The sequence below is a fragment of the Salvia splendens genome, chromosome 5 (assembly GCF_004379255.2).
Source record: "Salvia splendens isolate huo1 chromosome 5, SspV2, whole genome shotgun sequence".
In the NCBI taxonomy this organism is placed as follows: Eukaryota; Viridiplantae; Streptophyta; class Magnoliopsida; order Lamiales; family Lamiaceae; genus Salvia; species Salvia splendens.
In genome coordinates this window covers 37,537,225-37,555,291 of record NC_056036.1, presented here as the reverse complement: position 1 = coordinate 37,555,291, position 18,067 = coordinate 37,537,225, and the positions used below count along the sequence as shown (strand labels likewise).

The following is an 18,067-nucleotide window of genomic DNA, read 5'->3' as shown; positions in this document are numbered from 1 at the left end:
GGTTTTAGCAAAAAACCGAACCGAAACCCGAATGCACACCCCTACCCCTTCACAAACTTCAATCTTCACCCATACGCAAACTTTATACTACTACTACTATAATTTAATTATTCACTCTAACTAATACTACTGCTACTACTAATTTTGTGGAGTACTATTAATCTCTAATGTCCCTCTCCCTCTCCCCACAATGAACAGGACAACTGGCAAGTTTGATTCTTCTGGAATCAGATATATAAAATATTGAGGTAGAGAGGATAGAGCCAACGACAAATAAATAGTCTAGGATTTCAGTCTCTTTTATTTGGTCTCACATACTCCCTTTCCATTATATATACTCACAAACAATTGTAAAATTAACAACTCTTACACTACTAGTCTTACTTCTCTCTCTCTCTCTCTGCAGCGATGAACGCATCAACCTCCGATTACACCAGCGGCTGCGAATCCGGGTGGACTATGTATTTGGATCAAAACTCCTATAATTCCGATCCCTACACCACAGATTTCTACACCAGGTATGAACACAAAGGCGGCTATGACGACGACGACGAGGATCAGTCCATGGTGTCGGACGCCTCGTCGGGGCCGCCGCCGCCGCACTCCGCCGCCTACTACAGCTACACCGCGGCGGAGGATAAGAAGACGAATAAGAAGAATAAGAGAGCAGACGCCAAAAAAGAGCCTAAGCAGAAGCAGACGCCGTGCCTCGACGACACGGCTAGCTCTTCCATCCACCATTTCTCGCAGGTATTCAAAACTAATCCGTCCTCAATTTCGGAATCAGATCGCGATTCCGTTCCCTCTTTCTCGTTGATTTACGCCGTTGTTGCTCAATTCTAGGGCAATGTACCTCCCGATGATGATTCCGCCTCGCATTTTCAGGTACCTCTCTCTCTCTCTCTCTAGTTTCTCTCATGGCTGAAGCTGAATTGTGCGATGGTGATGAATTTAGGGCGAATCGGGAACGAAGAAGCGTTTGGGTTTCTTCAAATCATCGACGAAAGGGAAATCAGGTGACTTAAAATTAGATGTTTTCACATAATTTTATTTATTTGAATTGTTATTTATAGATTTCAAATAACCTCTAGATATCATGAGAAACGAAAATCATTTTCATAAAAAAATGCATTTTTAAGAATAATATTTTTGTTCTGGTTTTGTCAGGAAGTGTGACGGGGAGAAAGAGGCAGTGAGAAATGGATGAGAATATATTTTTGTGGTCTGCTGCAGCAAGTGAAAAAAAGGGGGATAACATCTGAATTTCCAAGATTGTTGTCTGTGTATCTATCTTCATTTTAATCCATTTTTTAATCTTTTTCTACCTCTACCTATTTCTTCCTGTCCATGCACTAGGGAACAACCCTTAAATGTAAAAATCAAGTTTCAAATAATATTCAAAAGAGTAAAACCTTAGAAAAGATGCAATTAATCTATTCCTTTTTTGAATGATGATTCTTCCAAACAAAACATTTGTGGTTGTGAAAGGATGAGTTAATGCAGTGATGAATCGCGTTCTCGGGCCCACGAACCACTCTCGTAGGTCCTTTTAGTCAAGCCATTGTCTATGAGTTCTACGCTCGTTCGTTCCTTGCAATCGCTACACCCTCTCTCCCTTTTCTATTAGCTAATACAAGCCACTGTCTATGAGTCACGTGGTCGTTCTTTTGCGAATATGTGGTTCTCAACCCTAGATTGTGTGAGAGATGAAACTACAATACAAATCAAACGAGGAGTCATTTGTTAAATCGTTTAATAGTTCAACAAAATTATTGAGAAAACTAAGGCTCTATAAATATTACGTGTACTTAAATCCAAAGATAGATAGACGCCAAAAAGATTTTAAACATGTTACAGAATTATAAATATCTTTAATTGATTTTGACCCGTCGAATAGTCTAGCATTAATTTTTTGTAAAATAAAATTTTAATAAAACAAGCACATCACTAAATAAGTCAATTTTGCCAGAAATAATTTAGTGTCTTTTTATGAGTGGCTGCATTTGTGTGAGTAGAAGAATTGCCAGGCTGGACAAGAAGTAGTTGAGGTGGACTAAAGTGAATAAATTTGGTGATATAATATGTTGTAAAATACAAATGCATGATGAAAATTTGGTGTTTCTTTTAACTCTAGTTTTGTTGTTTTTTCGCACCAGAAGGGACATCCAACCATTTATGACAGCCCTACATCTATAAAGAAATTTTGTGATCCCCATAAGTTCATGCAATTATTGAAATTTGTTGAGATTGCATTCTTCAAAAAATAAGTCTGTATTATATTTATTATATATAATTGTTATGGACTAAATTCAATGTTTAATTGTGTGTCGAACTGTAGTCAAATTCATTTGAAAGATGAATTAAATAAAGAAAGCTTGAAAGTCTTTTTAATTATTTGTTCTAGTTGTATTAGGGATACTTGCTTTTATATGCATAATTGTGATAAAAAGTTCTAAATTGATACATTCAATTATATTTGTTTCGAATCAAAACCTTTTTTTCCTATCAAAATAATTTGTTATATGGATAATTTTAGCGTATTATATATATCACTATGGCATGGTATGAACTAAACACAATTATTTTAATTGAGTACTTCAGTATTGTCACCACTAATAGACTGGTATCAATATGGTCTCCTCATATTTAATATAGCTTTAATTAGGGTTAATAATGGACGATTGAAACGTGGCATCACCACCTTTTATTTTTGGAGAATTAACATCTCCAAAAAAATTGGTCACTTAGAGGTGGCATGACATGCCTAAACCATAGCTGGCGAGACGTCTTTATAGTGTAATTTGACACCTTTAGTATTTTTTTTCGACCCATAAAATGTTTAATATTTTTATAGCCATGAAAATTGACAATTTTAATATTCTTTCGACCTATTAACAGTCTCATATATTTTTCTGGAAGATCCAAGATTAAATATCTGATTTAATTTTTATTATTTTGATATATGGATCTCACTTTCACTAATTCGTGATTGACATAAATTCTTGAGAAAAATCGGAAATCTTAGAGTGTTCCCGCAGCAAATTGTAAATTGGTTATAGTAGTTGTAACATTTCAAAGATGGTATCAAAACTGCGAAAAGATTAAAATTATGGCATTAATTTGCAATTATCTCTTTTTTATTATGAAAATGATACTATTCGAATCAAACAGATAGCCTTTATTTTTGGACATTCTCATAGAGTTGGTTCATTATCATCCATCACATCATGATTGATGATTCCATACAATTTTGTGCTAATCCAAAAATTTCAAATTCACTTTCCAATAGTGATGGCATTAAATATACTGTTATAAAAATGATTCTAATCGAATCAAACAAATAGCCTTTACTCATTGTGACAACGTTGGTTCATTGATCATCCATCACATTATTTCGCACAATCTTTTTTGCTAATCAAAAATATATTATTTCACCTTTTAATAATGCTATGGGTTATTTTTAACATGATCGCACATTCGACTCAATATAATGAAATTCATACAAAAGAAATATAAAAAAGATAATTTTGGCCTCCTATCATAATTATGAACACATTTATATTCGTGGATATTAGGGAACTTGAATTCTCTATCTTTTCTAGCGATAGCATCATAACAACTGAATTGCGCTCCAACATCTGTGATCTAGGTGTCATTAACTCATATATGGTCTACAGCTATAATTTCTAATTAAAAGTAGTCCTTTCCATTTAACTTAATTTAGCTTATTTAAAATTTGATTAATTGATTATATTAGGGGCATGTGCATAGATGTTTGGGAAGTAATTAGTCTCGGTTGTAATCAACTAAATTAGTATGCTTTTGAGTGGAAGTCCAATAGTAGGTTTTCTTTATCCATTGTTTTTGTTGCTAAGTCAAATGTTTGTCCCTTTTTCTTAATTGAAGTATTTGTCCACATTATATATAAAACCCAGAATTTGGCCCCAATTATTCTTCCCTAGTTCTTTATTTTCTTAAACTATTAAATAAAAATTATTGCACACGCGTGCAGTTTAATTGCATGCAGACAAACCAAAAAGAAATTCAGACAAAAAATATTAAAATAAAAAATTATACTAGTATAGTAGTATAAAAGTGAAGCATCGAGCAGCTAACTAAAATAATCAAATGGGATAAGCGTGTACTCAGGTCCTTGGAAAATTAAAAAAAAATGTGAGATTATTCATAACTAATTTTATTCTAAAATTATCTGAAATTGAATTGACCAAACATTATTTTTGTTATCACGAGAAAGATCGATGCTTATAAACTAAGATTAATCCTTCGTAATACTAATATGAAATTGAGTATTGAACGATATTTCTTAATTCAACTTAACAATACTCTTAATAGTCAATTTTACTTTAATTCATCAAAACCAAACACCAATATACCTACCATCGAAACAAAAGAAATGAGAGAACATAGCATCAAAATCCAGCTGTGTGAATTGACATGTTCGATTCATAATAATTTCAGAATCCAATAATTTATGTAGTACTTTAAGTTTGGATTCTGCGGCTCTGCCCTTAAATTAATTGGCTTTTCAATTTTCTATCAAAATAAATTACTATTATCAATCCCAATGGTACGAAAGAAAACTAAGTCCAAGTGAATAATTAAGAAGAAGAAGAAGAAGATAAAGTAGTTTATAAAAATAATGATAATTATAGTAGCAATGCATTGTTTTGGCTGTGAAATGGAATCTTAGAGCATCAGCAGCGCTGCTCTCCTGGATGGACGGCGTCCGTGCCGCTGGAGTGGTGGTGTGCTGTTCGCCGCTGTGCTCTTGCTGCCACAGCACTGCTCGATGCATCGAGCACGTCCGTACCGCTGAGCAGGCTGACGTGGCGGCACGGGATTGGCCAACGGCAAAGCCGTTGGCATTTTCGATTTTTCTTTTTTTGAAAAAATCGAATTTAATTTTAAAATTATTTTTTAAATAAAAAAATATTCTCCTACATCCCAATAAATTATATCAATTTTCTCTCCACTTTTAATTTATTTTTCAATTTTTCCCCCAAAATTAACATTTTTATCTATAAATACCCCCACTTCCATATAAAAAATTTCACACCACACTACATAATTCTCATCTAAATTCTCTCATCTTCTCTTATCAATTCCCAATCTTTCACTCTTACAAAAAAAAAATGTCCGGCTCCGACGATCACCCCTCCGACTCCCGCGGTTGGAACCACGAATGATTCGGCTCACCACCATTCCCTAGTCCGGAAACACAATTCTCGGCCCCTCCTCAAACCCAAGGTTCTCAAGTTCAGGGGTGGCTATCGGCCTTACCCGGTGAATGACCAAGATGCTCCCGAAGGGTGATACAGGTGGGCACCCGAACCCAGATCAGGAGGGAGCGACGGTTCTCAAACTCCTCCTCTTCCTACTCCTACTCCTACTCCTCGTGGTGTTTGCACCCCGCACACTCCGGATGAGATGGATCAGTTATTCAAAGCCTATTTGATTATCTCCGAAGATCCGGAGATAGGCACGAACCAAAGTGGGGATAGGTTTTGGTGTCACGTCTCTCGCCGGAACAATGAAAATCGCCCGGCTGGAACCATCGAGCGCAATAAGAGTATGGTGCGCAATGCCATCTTCAGAGCCAACGAAGAAATCCAAAAGTTCGAGGGGTTTTACCTCCAGGAAGAGCGGTCGGCAGGAAGCGGCAGGAGCGAGCTCGACATCATCAGTGCCGCCTTGACGACCTACCAATCCCAACATTACAAACCGTTCAAGTACCTCAGCGCTTGGCAGGAGGTGCGTGTGCATCCGAAGTATAAGGGAGGCGTATCATCCTCCTCCAGCTCCTCCAGCAAACGGTCGAGGTTGGTATCCCTTCCGACGCCAGCGAGGATGAGGTGGCTAGCCAGCTTGCCGGAGCTAACTTGGATAGCCCCGATGCCGGCCCGAGCAGTTCCCAACGCCGGTCGCAAGGAAGGAAGAGGGCTACGGCCAACCGCCGTCGCGCCGCGACACCATTCGCCTCCATTCCCGCTCCCTTTGTGCCACCTCAACCCCCCACCAACTCGTTGTGGACCCTTTTGGCTCAACTCAATTTGGCCGATAGGTCAAATATGACTCCCGGGCAACTTGATTCACATTTGACAATGATACGGGGTCTCCGACAAACATTAGGGATAGGGCCGGAGAACTAATATTCCACGGGGGTATTTTTTAGCCTTTAATTATGTATTTTTTATTTTTTAGGATTTTAAGTTTGTAATTTTTATTTTTTAGGATTTAATTATGTAATTTTTATATTTTAATGTATTTTTAGTAATTGAAGTATTAAATTAAATAATGGAATGGTGGGATCCTTGAGCATGTTCTTGCGGAAGAGCATGAATGTATGTGTTGTGCTCTTGAGTAATAGCAAGGAGTAAAAAAGTAATAAAAGTAGGTCCGAGCCGAAAGAGCACGAATTGTTGCATGCTTTGCTTTTCTTACTCCAATACATACATCCCCAAGGCCCCATGAAAAAGTCTAATTCAGTTTAATATAAAATTTATTTTATCAACTCAAGATTCCCTGATTTGATTTCTTCACGTTAAGTAGTTCAGCATTTTTAGAATTCATACGAGTATTTTTTATTTATTTATTTCCAATTTATAATTTAATAAATATATAATATAAACAAATTAATAAAATGATGAAATCAGAATAAGTATAATTGTGTTACTCCTTGTTAGTAGTATTATTGTGAGTGAAATTTGTAGTGTTGATTAAATAGTAGAAAGTGGCATTGTGATTTGTGACTATAAGTTTGGAATTGAGTTGTGATTTGTCAATGACCTCATAGTTTTTTTGTTTAACAGTGAACTACATCAAAAGTCACTTACATTTCCATTTGTGACACTGCAGGTCCCCAAGAAAAAAAATATCGGCGGAAGATTCTAACCTTAAACATAATCACGTATCTTATTTTTTAGCCAATTTTCGGACCAAAATACCTAAATGCCTTAAAGGGAATTTCAGACATATTACCTCAACCTGCAGAACTACTCTGCCAACACCTACACGACTTGCAGACCTTACTCAGATACTTTTGTCAAATCATAGTTGATATTTTCCACGCTGTGTATTTACCTCTATTTTAAGGGTTTGAAATTTGAAATTCATTTATCTTTTCTCTCTTCAATCCATCCTCTCATTTTCTTTCGTTTAATGAGTGTGCTCCCTACCGTCATACATGCATTCGGTCATCCTATAGCTGAGTTTGACATCGCAATTTGGGTAACTTGCACTCTGATCGGTAAGGTCTTATTTTCGGTGGATTTTGCAGCTAAATTTGGTTGTATTCAATTTAGGGTTTATGCGTGTTGGGCTGTATCGTGCAATTTTTTGGGGATTTCATTTCACAAATAATGGCGTTTAAGTTTTGAATATGTATTGGGTTTTAATTTTCAATTTAGATGCTTGTTGCAATTTCTTCTTCTAGTTCTCAATCTTACGGGTCAAGTTTTAATTGGAATTGGCCTCGTCCAGAGATTATGAACTGCAATCATGATCTTGAGGCTGAGCTAGTGATATCTAGGATGGCTTCTAATCCTGGTCGACGTTACCATCGCTGTCCAATATGGAAGGTATGGTGTGGTACAATCACAAAGAAAATGTTCCATTACGGACATGACATCCCATTGATTTTGAATGAATTATGCAGGAAGATGATTGCAGATTCTTTCGCCGAGTTGATGCGGGTCTTTTCCCAAGTCAAGACACTTACTTTCAAAAAATCAAGCTCGAACGAGATAAGTTTGAAGAACAACTCCGATGCAACAAAATTACGGAGGGTGTTCTTGAAGATAAATTGCGTTTGAAAACTGACGAATGGGAAGAGCTGAAGTTAAAATTAAGCTTGAAATCTGAGGAGTGCGTAAGTCTTAAGTTACAAATTGATAAAACAACCAAAGTGTCCCGAAATATGAAGATTGCAATATTGTTGTTATGTGTTGTAATTATTCTCCTTATGTAATGTTAACTCTTTCCTTTTCTCCTTTAATCATTACCAGTACCGGAGTGTTAAAGTTGTTTGTTTGTTGAATAAACCCGTTTGAATAAAATCACGAATGAAAATACAAAATACAAAATACAAAATACAAAATTCGTGAATAAAAGCACGAATGAAAATACCTTTGAATGAAAATACAAAATACACAAATACGTACAATAATTGTAATGAAAATACGCAATTTTGTGTTAACGTTTTAATAAAATCACTACTGAAGTACCACACCTTTAATAAAATCACTAATGAAGTACTACACCTTTAATAAAATCACGAATGAAGTACCACACCTTTGAATGAAAATACACAATACGTACGTGATCTTTAAACAAAATCACGAATGAAGTACTTGATCTTTTAATAACTCACGAATTAAGTACGTATCATTACCTCGACTTTTATAAGCACGACTAAAGTAGAATTGTTTGTGCGGAATAACACACGACGTACAAGGTTAAAATGCCATACGCAGGCTAGTTCAAAATAACTGCGATAGACTAGTTATACCCCATTCATATCATAAGCAATACCCAATTCATATCATAACATATGCTGTTAACAACAGCCCATCAAAACCCATCAAAATATTTCTGAGTATTCATACATACACAAACCTTAGTCATAATAGCATAGTCATAATAATGTTTGACAAAAAAAGGCTTGAAGCCCCCTAACAAAAACCAACACCATTGTTTAGACTTATACATCACTCAATCTTCTCATTCTTTCCAACATTACCAATCTTGCTCCACGCGATTACTCAATCCTGATCCCCGCAACGGCCACAGCGCTGCGGATGAGCCCTAGTCCGACGTGAGGTAGGCCTCGGAGGATTCGTCTACAACAAACAACAAAGCGTTCAAATTGATGCCCAACGGGTAAGATATGAAATATATTGATGGATATTGAATACTACCTCTTGGTTTTGTCGCTGGTTGGAGGCTTCATCCCTAGTCCGCCATGTGTTAGGCCGTCCCCGTCCCCAAGGAGCTGGATTGGTCTGTAACATACAAACATTAAAATAGACGCCCAACGGGTGGGGAATTCATATATTCGTAGTGAATACTACCTTTTAATTTTGACCCGAGTTGGACGACTCTGCCCTGTTACCGGGGATCTACACGGGGATCATTGGTGCATGTTCTCCTGTTATGACCATCTTGTCCGCACCGACGACATCTCAGTATATAGGTCCGCCTTAGTGACTCTGTTCCATTCTCATGATGGCGAACCTAGGGCTCCTCGCGCCTGAGTTTCTTCGTCCGTCCACGCTGTCGCTTTGTCCTTGGTGGCGCCAATTCAAATCCAACTGTAGAAGTCTTGGGCCAATTATCCATCACATTGATTGGGTAGAGGACATTCTCGTACATCATCGACATTGACGGGAGACGTAGTTCGATACATCCTGCCCATTCTTGTTGATTGTAGCGATTGCATGAGTGCACGGGATCCCAGTCAGCTGCCATGATCTGCATGGGCATGTAAATTCACGCATGTTGACTACATACTGGGCAGACGGTCCCGACACTTGGTACGAATCCTCTCCGTTCTATGTTGATCTCCAAGAAGAAGCCCTCACGTACAACTTATCCATGATCTCTTTGATAACGGGCGGCAGTGCGTGATCGTAGGTCTTGATCCACTGGCCTCTAATCTGAATCCTCTCCATCTGACTCGGCCGAATCTCCTCCAACATGGTGATAATGGTCAACTCTCGAGTAATTGATATCTTCAAATTGAAGGTCTCGTAGATATTATTGAGGATAACATCACAACAAACATGTGAGGAGAAATATGCCTTCACCCATTTTTCTTTTGGAGCAACACCGAGTAGGTATTGATGTGCTTGGGGATATATAGTCCGCAACGCATCCATCCGCTCCACATATTGCTCGTTGGTTGTACTCGACGCAAGCTCCCACAATATTTCTTTAAAATTTTCCCCGATGAGTCGCTTCTTGAAGTTGTTGTATATGTGTTGAACACATAAGCGATGCTCGTTCTGTGGGAAATCCTCAAGAATGGCTTTTGCAAGACCCTACAAATGAAACACAACACAACACCCACTAGCACATATATATTAAAGTAACAAGAAGTATAATGTACATAAGTACAAAAATATGTCATATCAAAGTACACCCATAGCACAACATAACAGGCAGCTAACATCAACACTTGTAAAAAAACTCTAATCACAATCGAAGTATTAATGTATAGGTCAAATCACAAACAATGTATAATTATTTCAAAAATCACATTTGAAGTATAAACGTTATGTTGAAATCACATAACACATACCTTTTGCTGATCAGACATGAAGACGTATCTAGGGGCATTGTCATGCAATTGAAGGTCCTCGGCTAGGTAGGAGAGAAACCATTTCCACTGAGTGTAGCTCTCTGCCTCAGTCACCGCCCACGCAATAGGCTACCAACCGTTGTTGGGATCAATTCCAATGGCCGTCATCAGTTGGCCCCTATACATACCTCGCAAAAAACAAGCATCTAGGAAGATAATTGGAAGGAAAAAACGCATCCAACCCTTTTTCAAAGGCCCCAAGGAACAATAAAACCTCAAGAATCTGGGGCCTACACTCTCAGGATCCCTGAAATTCTCATAGTGTAGGTGCACACTTGAATCAGGGTGTGTCCGTTCCAATTCAGATTTGTAGTAGAACAGCCTCCGGTATTGGAGTCTCGTCTTCCCGAAGATGCATTCTAATGCGGTGTCTCTTGCCCGACATGCCTTTGAAAGGACCAGGGGTGCGTAGGTGTCGTTCAAGCAAGGATATATCCTACTGGTCAGGATAGAGATCCTAACTAAGCCTAGACCCTGGTTTCAAAGATTCCTCAACCCACTCCTACTGATCAGTATAGTGGTGATAAGGGTCGAATCCCACAGAGATGGTGCGTTTAAACTACCGCGGTGATATTTGAAAAGGTTGGTTAGCTACCACGCTTGGGTTGAGTCTCTACCTAGGCAAGAACTTAAAGGTGGTGTTTTACTGGTCAGACGGTATGAAAGACATCTGGAATGTAACTGTGTACGTGAAATGGGGAGACATTTTTGTAACAGAAAATATTTAGAAGGTACGGGTTTCTATTTTGGGCTAAACGGAATATTCAGAGGGTAGTGGAAGTTTGGTGACTAGGCTGACAGGGCTTAACTAAAAGTGAAGGACAAAAGCAAAAAAGCATCTAAAAAGTAAGTGGTCCCCTCCAATTGAAATAGACACCATCTTCTTCAACAAACACATCCAAAATTCAGATAACAATTCCAGATTCAACACGGAAAACACAGATTATCAACTCGCGAACACAGATCTAAAACTACGAAATCAAATCCGAAATCAAACACTGGAACTGGACTTCTGCATACTGGTCAACATGGAAGAACGATTCGGAAATTAAAACTAAGCTTTGCATGCAACGATCCACTTCCCAATCAAACAGTACCGGCTTATACTATCCTAGAGAAACTTGCTACGTAAAACAGAAATGAGAGATTCAGCACTTAAAACACCAAGAAACTTTAGATCTAAGCTAACTAGGCAAGGAAGGAAAAGAAAACAACACAATAAACGAAACGGAAATCAACTTCATAGCATAAACATGTTCGGATCTTCAACAAGTACTTCAAAAGCAGAAAATATCCAAAAGCAACAAAGATCCAACGTAAGGAAAGCAAGGAAAATTAAACTGCGAAGGCAAATAAAAGTGTTTTTGCCACTCCGGGCGATGGAATCTCTAAGCTACGGTCTTGCTGGCTGGAACGGACGATGACTGGAACTCTGGGAACATCTGGGCGTCAGGTGATCATGGCTGCGGCGAGGCAAGAAGCGGGACACGGCTGAAAGACTGGTATTATCGAGAGAACTCTCTACCTAAAGATGGTGGTGAATGAGTGAATGTGGATTTTTTTTCTTTTTCTCTCTCCTTCTTGGCTTCCTTTTATAGGGAGGCTTACCCTTGATTTTAGGGTAAATCCTCATTGCAAGTTGACTTCTTTGCCCTTAATTGTGGGTAATCCGTCCCAGCTATCCGTCTTCTCCATCTCAAGCCGTTTCAGCACGAATACTGATCAGTATGAGATCATGCTGGCGCCCTTTTTCACCTGAACATTCCGAAACTTCCCTACTGGCTAGAACACTTAACCTGCACACTTTGAGCAACTGTTTTGCAGATATAATCAATTTTGCACATCATACTGACCCGTAACAAAGGCCTAGAATACGACTTATCAAACTGCTCACACTTACCACATGCTTGTCCTCAAGCGTGAAGAACAACCAAAAGACATAAGTCGAATTCTAGCCTGGTTACTCCCCTGACTGACTCTACCTAACCTAGACTCTAAACTATGATGCAAAAGAAACACTTAAATAAACACAAAAAAAAACTGAAAACACAAAGAGCGGGCTATATTTTCAACCATCCCTCCCCTCTGGATCAGGTGCAATCCGGCCTTAGACAGCCTTGAACTTCTGCCATCCCCCCTCTCTCTCCCAATCAGTATATCTGTTTGTCAAGATCGCCCACACTCTCGGCCCAACTGTAGGTTCACTCAGTCACTCATACCTCACCAGGAATGTTAGGACTGCATTCTCTCATTATGCTCAACCACAGTTGCTTCGGACTTAGATCTCACGAACAACTACTAAAGGACTTATAGGCTTGTAACGGGGCTTTTGGCTTGTAATGTTTTGGGTGGATGTTCCTAAGGCTCTAAGGTTCAAAATTTCTATTTTATTGATGCGGGGGGGGGGGGGGGGGACTGTGTGTATCAGGCTTCTGATCAGTTGCTTTTCTTAGTTGGCGCTTCTGGCTTTGGTCTCCAACTGGTCAGTAGCATCTTTGTGGCTTCGACACCCTTATTCCTTCATTCATTTTTTTGTGGTCAAATCTTTCTGACCATTTTCTTCATTTTCTCCTTTTTTTTCGTGGCTTCGCCACTCTTATTCCTTCTTCTTCTTCTTCTTTTTTTTCTTGGACTGGGGATGACTCCCTGGTCGATTTTCTTCTAACTTTCTAGTCCAGCTGGTCTCTGCTTTTTTGCACCTCTTCCTGGCCAGTAAGCTCCATTTGTTTCATTGCCCTTCACACAGTCCCAAGGGCCAGGGGTATTTATCTGGGTATAAAAGGTTAAGAAAAAAAAAGTTCTAAATGTGGGGTTTTTTTTTAGGGGGGATTTCCTACTGCCTTCAGTATTTGCTACCCATGGTCACTTCACCCTAGGCAAATTGTGGCAGCCTCTCTTTCTTTTCAATATATGTGGAAAGTGGTTCCACTTTAAGGCTTATAACTCACATTTTAGAGGGCTTACGTGTTCGGCTCTAAGTATGGGCTTTTCTCTCATACTCACATCATCTATCCTGACTAGGAGGTACTAATAGGGATGGTTTCGGTTTTCCAGCATGTCCTATCTCCCTCAATTCCCCTCACCGTCAGCTCAAGACGGTTGAGTTTTAAGCCCAATCAACACACAACATAAAAAACTAGACCTAACAAAAAAAAAACACAAACAAAAAGACTACACATATATACATACATCCTACTGGCCATTGCGTCCCCCCTCCTACTTCACAAGTGTCTGCCCTCAGATAAGGCTGTGAAGTGGAAAAGGTAATGGCCAGTAAGGCGGGCACACATACAACAAAATAGCAACTAGAAACAACAAACTAAACACCTAAACAAAAACCAACGAACACAAACACGAATAAAAACTCCTCACACTTAGGCCATACAATGGACTAAGTGTGAGTCAACATGCGTACGAAAAACAAAAACAAGAGAACACAGAAATCATGCTCTAAAGAAACAAACCCTATACTTCTCACACTTAGACTATTAAATAGGCTAAGTGTTATGAATGGGGGTTTGCGAACAAACACAGATTATACCACCTAAACAAAAACCAAGACAAAAAAAATACGGAAAGCTAAAAAAAACTGAAAAATTAAAAAGAAAACTAACTGGTCGTGGGGGGTGGTCTTATCGGTGTCGTCTGCTCCTTCGCGGTGCAGGTGGTGCAGGTTGTTCCTTCGACTGGTCCTTCTCCGTCTCAGCTCGGTCCGCATCATCCTTTGCCAGCTCCTCAGCCTCTGCCGGCACCTCAGCTTCCTCTGTCTCTGGCTCTTGCGGTCCATCATCCTGGCCTCCACGGTTACTCGGTGCGTCATGCTGGTTTGGTTCTGACGGTTGCGGGTTTGGCGGTGGTTCTTCCCGCGGTGGTTGTGGGTTGGGATTTTCTCCTCGACGGGTTGAAGGGTTGTCGGCTTTTCTCACGACTCTTTTCTTTCCCATGGTTCCAGTGGTGATTGTTAGAGGGGATTTGGGTTTTGATTTCTGGAAGAGAATGGAAATGATGGTTTGTGATTTACGCTCTCTGAGAGAGTATGGGAGAGTATCTCTTGAAAGGAAATTTGAAAATCAGGGTTTGTGAGGGAGAAGGGTTGGGACGGTTGGTTTAATTTGGATGAGAGGGAGCTGTTGCAGGTGGTTTCAACCGGCTATCAACGGTTGCCGGTCGCAACGCTTAGGATGAAAGGCGGTTAGGAATGCTGGCCCCTGATTGGCTAGCGTGTCTCCTCTCTCTGCTCCACGCCATTCCAGCCGCTGCCACCCTGCAAAAGCTGCATAAGCCTCAATTAAAGTTTCGTCCTTAGCATAATTCCCCTCTATACTTAATTAAGGAAATAATTCAAATGGGAATTTAGATAAAAATTGAAGTAGCACAAAATAGGTAATCTCTTGGTCCATTCGCGCTCCAATTTTAATTTAAGGCCCGAAAATATTTTTGGATTTTCTTAGAAATTCTCTGACATGCAAAGACTACGTATTTACAAAATTTACAATAGGCAATTTAGAATTCTACTTGGCCAGTATATGCAAAGATTATTCTCTAAAGGAACTAGCCACGTGGAATTCCAAATTCCTATCAGTATGAAACCAATGTAAATGGTTGTAGTGGAATTTCATCCACTACACCCACCTCGCTATTATCCCTGAATATTTTCAACCTATGTCCATTTACTATGAAAGGTTCAGAGTTAGAAAAACTCCCTGAAATTTCCACTACCCCATTAGATCGGAGTGCAGTTATGATGTAAGGTCCTGTCCATTTGGACTTGAGTTTCCCTGGCATAAGCTTCATTCTTGACTGGAAGAGTAGTACTTTCTGGCCAACATGGAGCTCCTTAGTTCTCAGATTTCGATCATGCCACAATTTAGTTCGCTCTTTGTACCACATGGCTGAGTCGAATGACTCCAATCTAAGTTCCTCAAGCTCCTGTAGTTGCAGCTTCCTTTCCTCTTCACAGGCTGTAGCATCCATATTCACTTTCTGTACTGCCCAGTATGCTCGATGCTCGATCCCAACCGGTAAGTGGCACATCTTCCCAAAAACAATCCGGTAAGGGGACATGCCTATGGGGGTTTTGTAGGCTGTTCGATAAGCCCAGAGAGCATCCTCTAACCTTACACTCCAATCCTTCCTAGAAGTGTTCACAGTCTTCTCCAAAATTTTCTTTATCTCGCGGTTAGAAATCTCCGCTTGACCATTTGCTTGCGGATGGTAAGGGCTGGATAGTCTATGGTGCACACCGTACTTTTTCATCAAGGATTCAATTGTACGGTTACAGAAGTGCGTACCTTGATCGGATATGATCGCCCTGGGCACACCGAATCGGCTGAAGATATGACTCTTTAAGAACTTGGCCACCTCCTTGGCTTCACACGTGCTTGTGGCCTTGGCTTCTACCCATTTGGAGACGTAGTCTACAGCAACTAGGATATACAGATTCCCATAGGATAAAGGAAACGGACCCATGAAGTCCATTCCCCATATGTCGAATAGCTCGCAAACTATTATGGGTACCTGCGGCATTTCATCCCGGGCAGATATTCCACCGGTCAGTTGGCAACGCTCACAGCTCCTGCAGAACTCGTACGCATCTTTGTTGAGAGTTGGCCAGTAAAAGCCGCTATCCAGAATCTTCCTTGCCGTCTTCTTGGACCCGAAGTGCCCTCCACATGCTAACGAATGGCAGTGGGTTAAAACATCCCGCTGCTCCCAGTCAGGAATGCACCTCCTTATCACTTGATCGGACCCTACTCTCCACAGATAGGGGTCGTCCCAAAAGTAGTATTTTGCTTCACTCTTGATCTTCATTCTTTGGGCTTTGGTAACACTCGGTACTTCTGGAAGCTCTCCAGTTACTAGGTAGTTGGCCAGGTCCGCATACCATGGCTCTTGCCCTACCTTCTCTTTCCCTTTTGCTGTATCATTCTGACCAGTAAGTTTGAACACTTCTTCCCAATCAATTTTTCTGGGCGCAAAAATCACCTCACACATATGTTCCTCTAGAAATTTATCATGCACTTCGTCACCGTTTCCATCTTGCATTATTCTGCTCAAATGGTCTGCCACCTTGTTCTCGACTCCTCTCTTATCTTCCACCTCCCAATCAAATTCTTGTAACAAGAGTACCCATCGGATCAAGCGTGGTTTGGATTCCTTCTTGGCAATCAGATACTTAATCGCTGCATGGTCAGTATACACTATGACTTTGGATCCCAGCAAATATGGCCGGAACTTCTCGAAAGAATACACCACTGCCAGCATCTCTTTTTCAGTGGTATCGTAATTCCGCTGGGCTTGATTCAGAGTCTTGGACGCATAAAAAATTACGTACCTCTTCCCATCGATCTTCTGACCCAGCACGGCTCCTACCGCAAAATCGCTGGCGTCGCACATTACTTCGAAAGGATGGTTCCAGTCAGGTGCCCTTTTGATAGGTGCGGATATCAGCTTTTCCTTGAGAAGATTGAAAGTAGCCTTGCATTGCTCATCAAAAACGAACTCCACATCATTTTGAAGTAGTCTGGTAAGGGGTTGGGCGATTTTGGAGAAATCCTTAATAAATCTTCGATAAAATCCGGCGTGCCCCAGAAAACCCCTTATTCCCTTCTGATCAGTAGGGAATGTCAATTTTGATATAACATCCACCTTAGCTTGATCCACCTAAATGCCTCTCTCTGAAACCACGTGTCCTAAAACAATACCCCCGGTGACCATAAAATGACACTTCTCAAAGTTTAAAACCAAGCTCTTGGCTTGACACCTTTCTAGAACTATGTCCAAGTGATGAAGGCATGCGTCAAAAGAATCTCCATAGACCGTAAAATCATCCATAAATATCTCTATACAATCTTCAATTAGATCGGAGAATATGCTCATCATACATCGTCGAAACGTACCTGGAGCGTTGCATAAGCCGAAAGGCATGCGTCTATATGCATAGGTTCCGAATGGGCATGTGAAGGTCGTCTTGTCCTGGTCCTCAGGATCCACGTAAATTTGGAAATATCCGCTGTATCCATCCAAAAAGCAAAAATACTTCTTACCGGCTAGCCTCTCCAACATCTGGTCGATGAAAGGGAAAGGAAAATGGTCTTTCCTCGTTGCATTGTTTAGCTTTCGGTAGTCGATGCACATTCGGCAGCACGTGACTAGCCTCGTTGGAATCAGCTCATTCCTCTCATTTTGGACGACTTGGATTCCCGACTTCTTTGGAACCATGTGGATCGGACTGACCCACTCACTGTCCGGCACTGAATAGATAATTCCTAGGGACAACAACTTCAAGATTTCCTTCAATATTTCTTCTCGCATGTTCGGGTTTACCTTCCTTTGAGCATCTCTATGTGCTTTCGCTCCTTCTTCCAGCCTAATATGGTGCATGCAGACGTCGGGGCTTATCCCCACTAAATCTATAAGACTCCATCCAATCGCCTTCTTGTTCTTACTCAGCACAGTCAGCAGCCTAGCCTCATGTTCCCTTGTAAGACTGCTACTGATGATCACTGGATATGAGTCCTCACCTCCGAGGAAGGCATACTTCTAATTCGAGGGTAATTTCTTCAGCTCAACTTAGGGTGGAAGTGTGTCTTCGGGTAAGGGGTTTTTCTCAGTCTGATATAAACGGGAAGTCCAAGGCCCGGGCTGACCCGACCACGACTCCCCTTAAGCTGCCCGGAAGGCCCGTCA

At 40.3% G+C, this 18,067-nt stretch overlaps 1 protein-coding gene across 2 annotated transcripts; it reads left to right on the top strand.

The window, feature by feature from the left end:
* Window positions 1-155: 155 nt before the first annotated feature.
* LOC121802953 (protein SOB FIVE-LIKE 5-like) lies at window positions 156-1,428 on the top strand. Of its 2 annotated transcripts, XM_042202649.1 has the most exons (5): window positions 156-248; window positions 407-750; window positions 844-885; window positions 956-1,016; window positions 1,168-1,428. In XM_042202649.1, the coding sequence occupies exons 2-5, from the start codon at window positions 409-411 to the stop codon at window positions 1,194-1,196; spliced, it is 474 nt and encodes a 157-aa protein (XP_042058583.1). In that variant the 5' UTR covers window positions 156-248; window positions 407-408; the 3' UTR covers window positions 1,197-1,428. The 2 variants fall into 2 exon arrangements, with proteins under 2 accessions (XP_042058583.1, XP_042058584.1); XM_042202650.1 differs by lacking the exons at window positions 156-248; window positions 844-885 and having other exon boundaries at window positions 289-750.
* The last annotated feature ends 16,639 nt before the right edge of the window (window positions 1,429-18,067 follow it).

Excerpts from the sequence above, each read along its gene's own strand:
- LOC121802953 (XM_042202649.1), top strand. The coding sequence starts at position 409 with ATGAACGCATCAACCTCCGATTACACCAGCGGCTGCGAATCCGGGTGG. Across the intron at positions 751-843 it reads CCATCCACCATTTCTCGCAG|GGCAATGTACCTCCCGATGA; the intron begins GTATTCAAAACT and ends GCTCAATTCTAG. Across the intron at positions 886-955 it reads ATTCCGCCTCGCATTTTCAG|GGCGAATCGGGAACGAAGAA; the intron begins GTACCTCTCTCT and ends TGATGAATTTAG.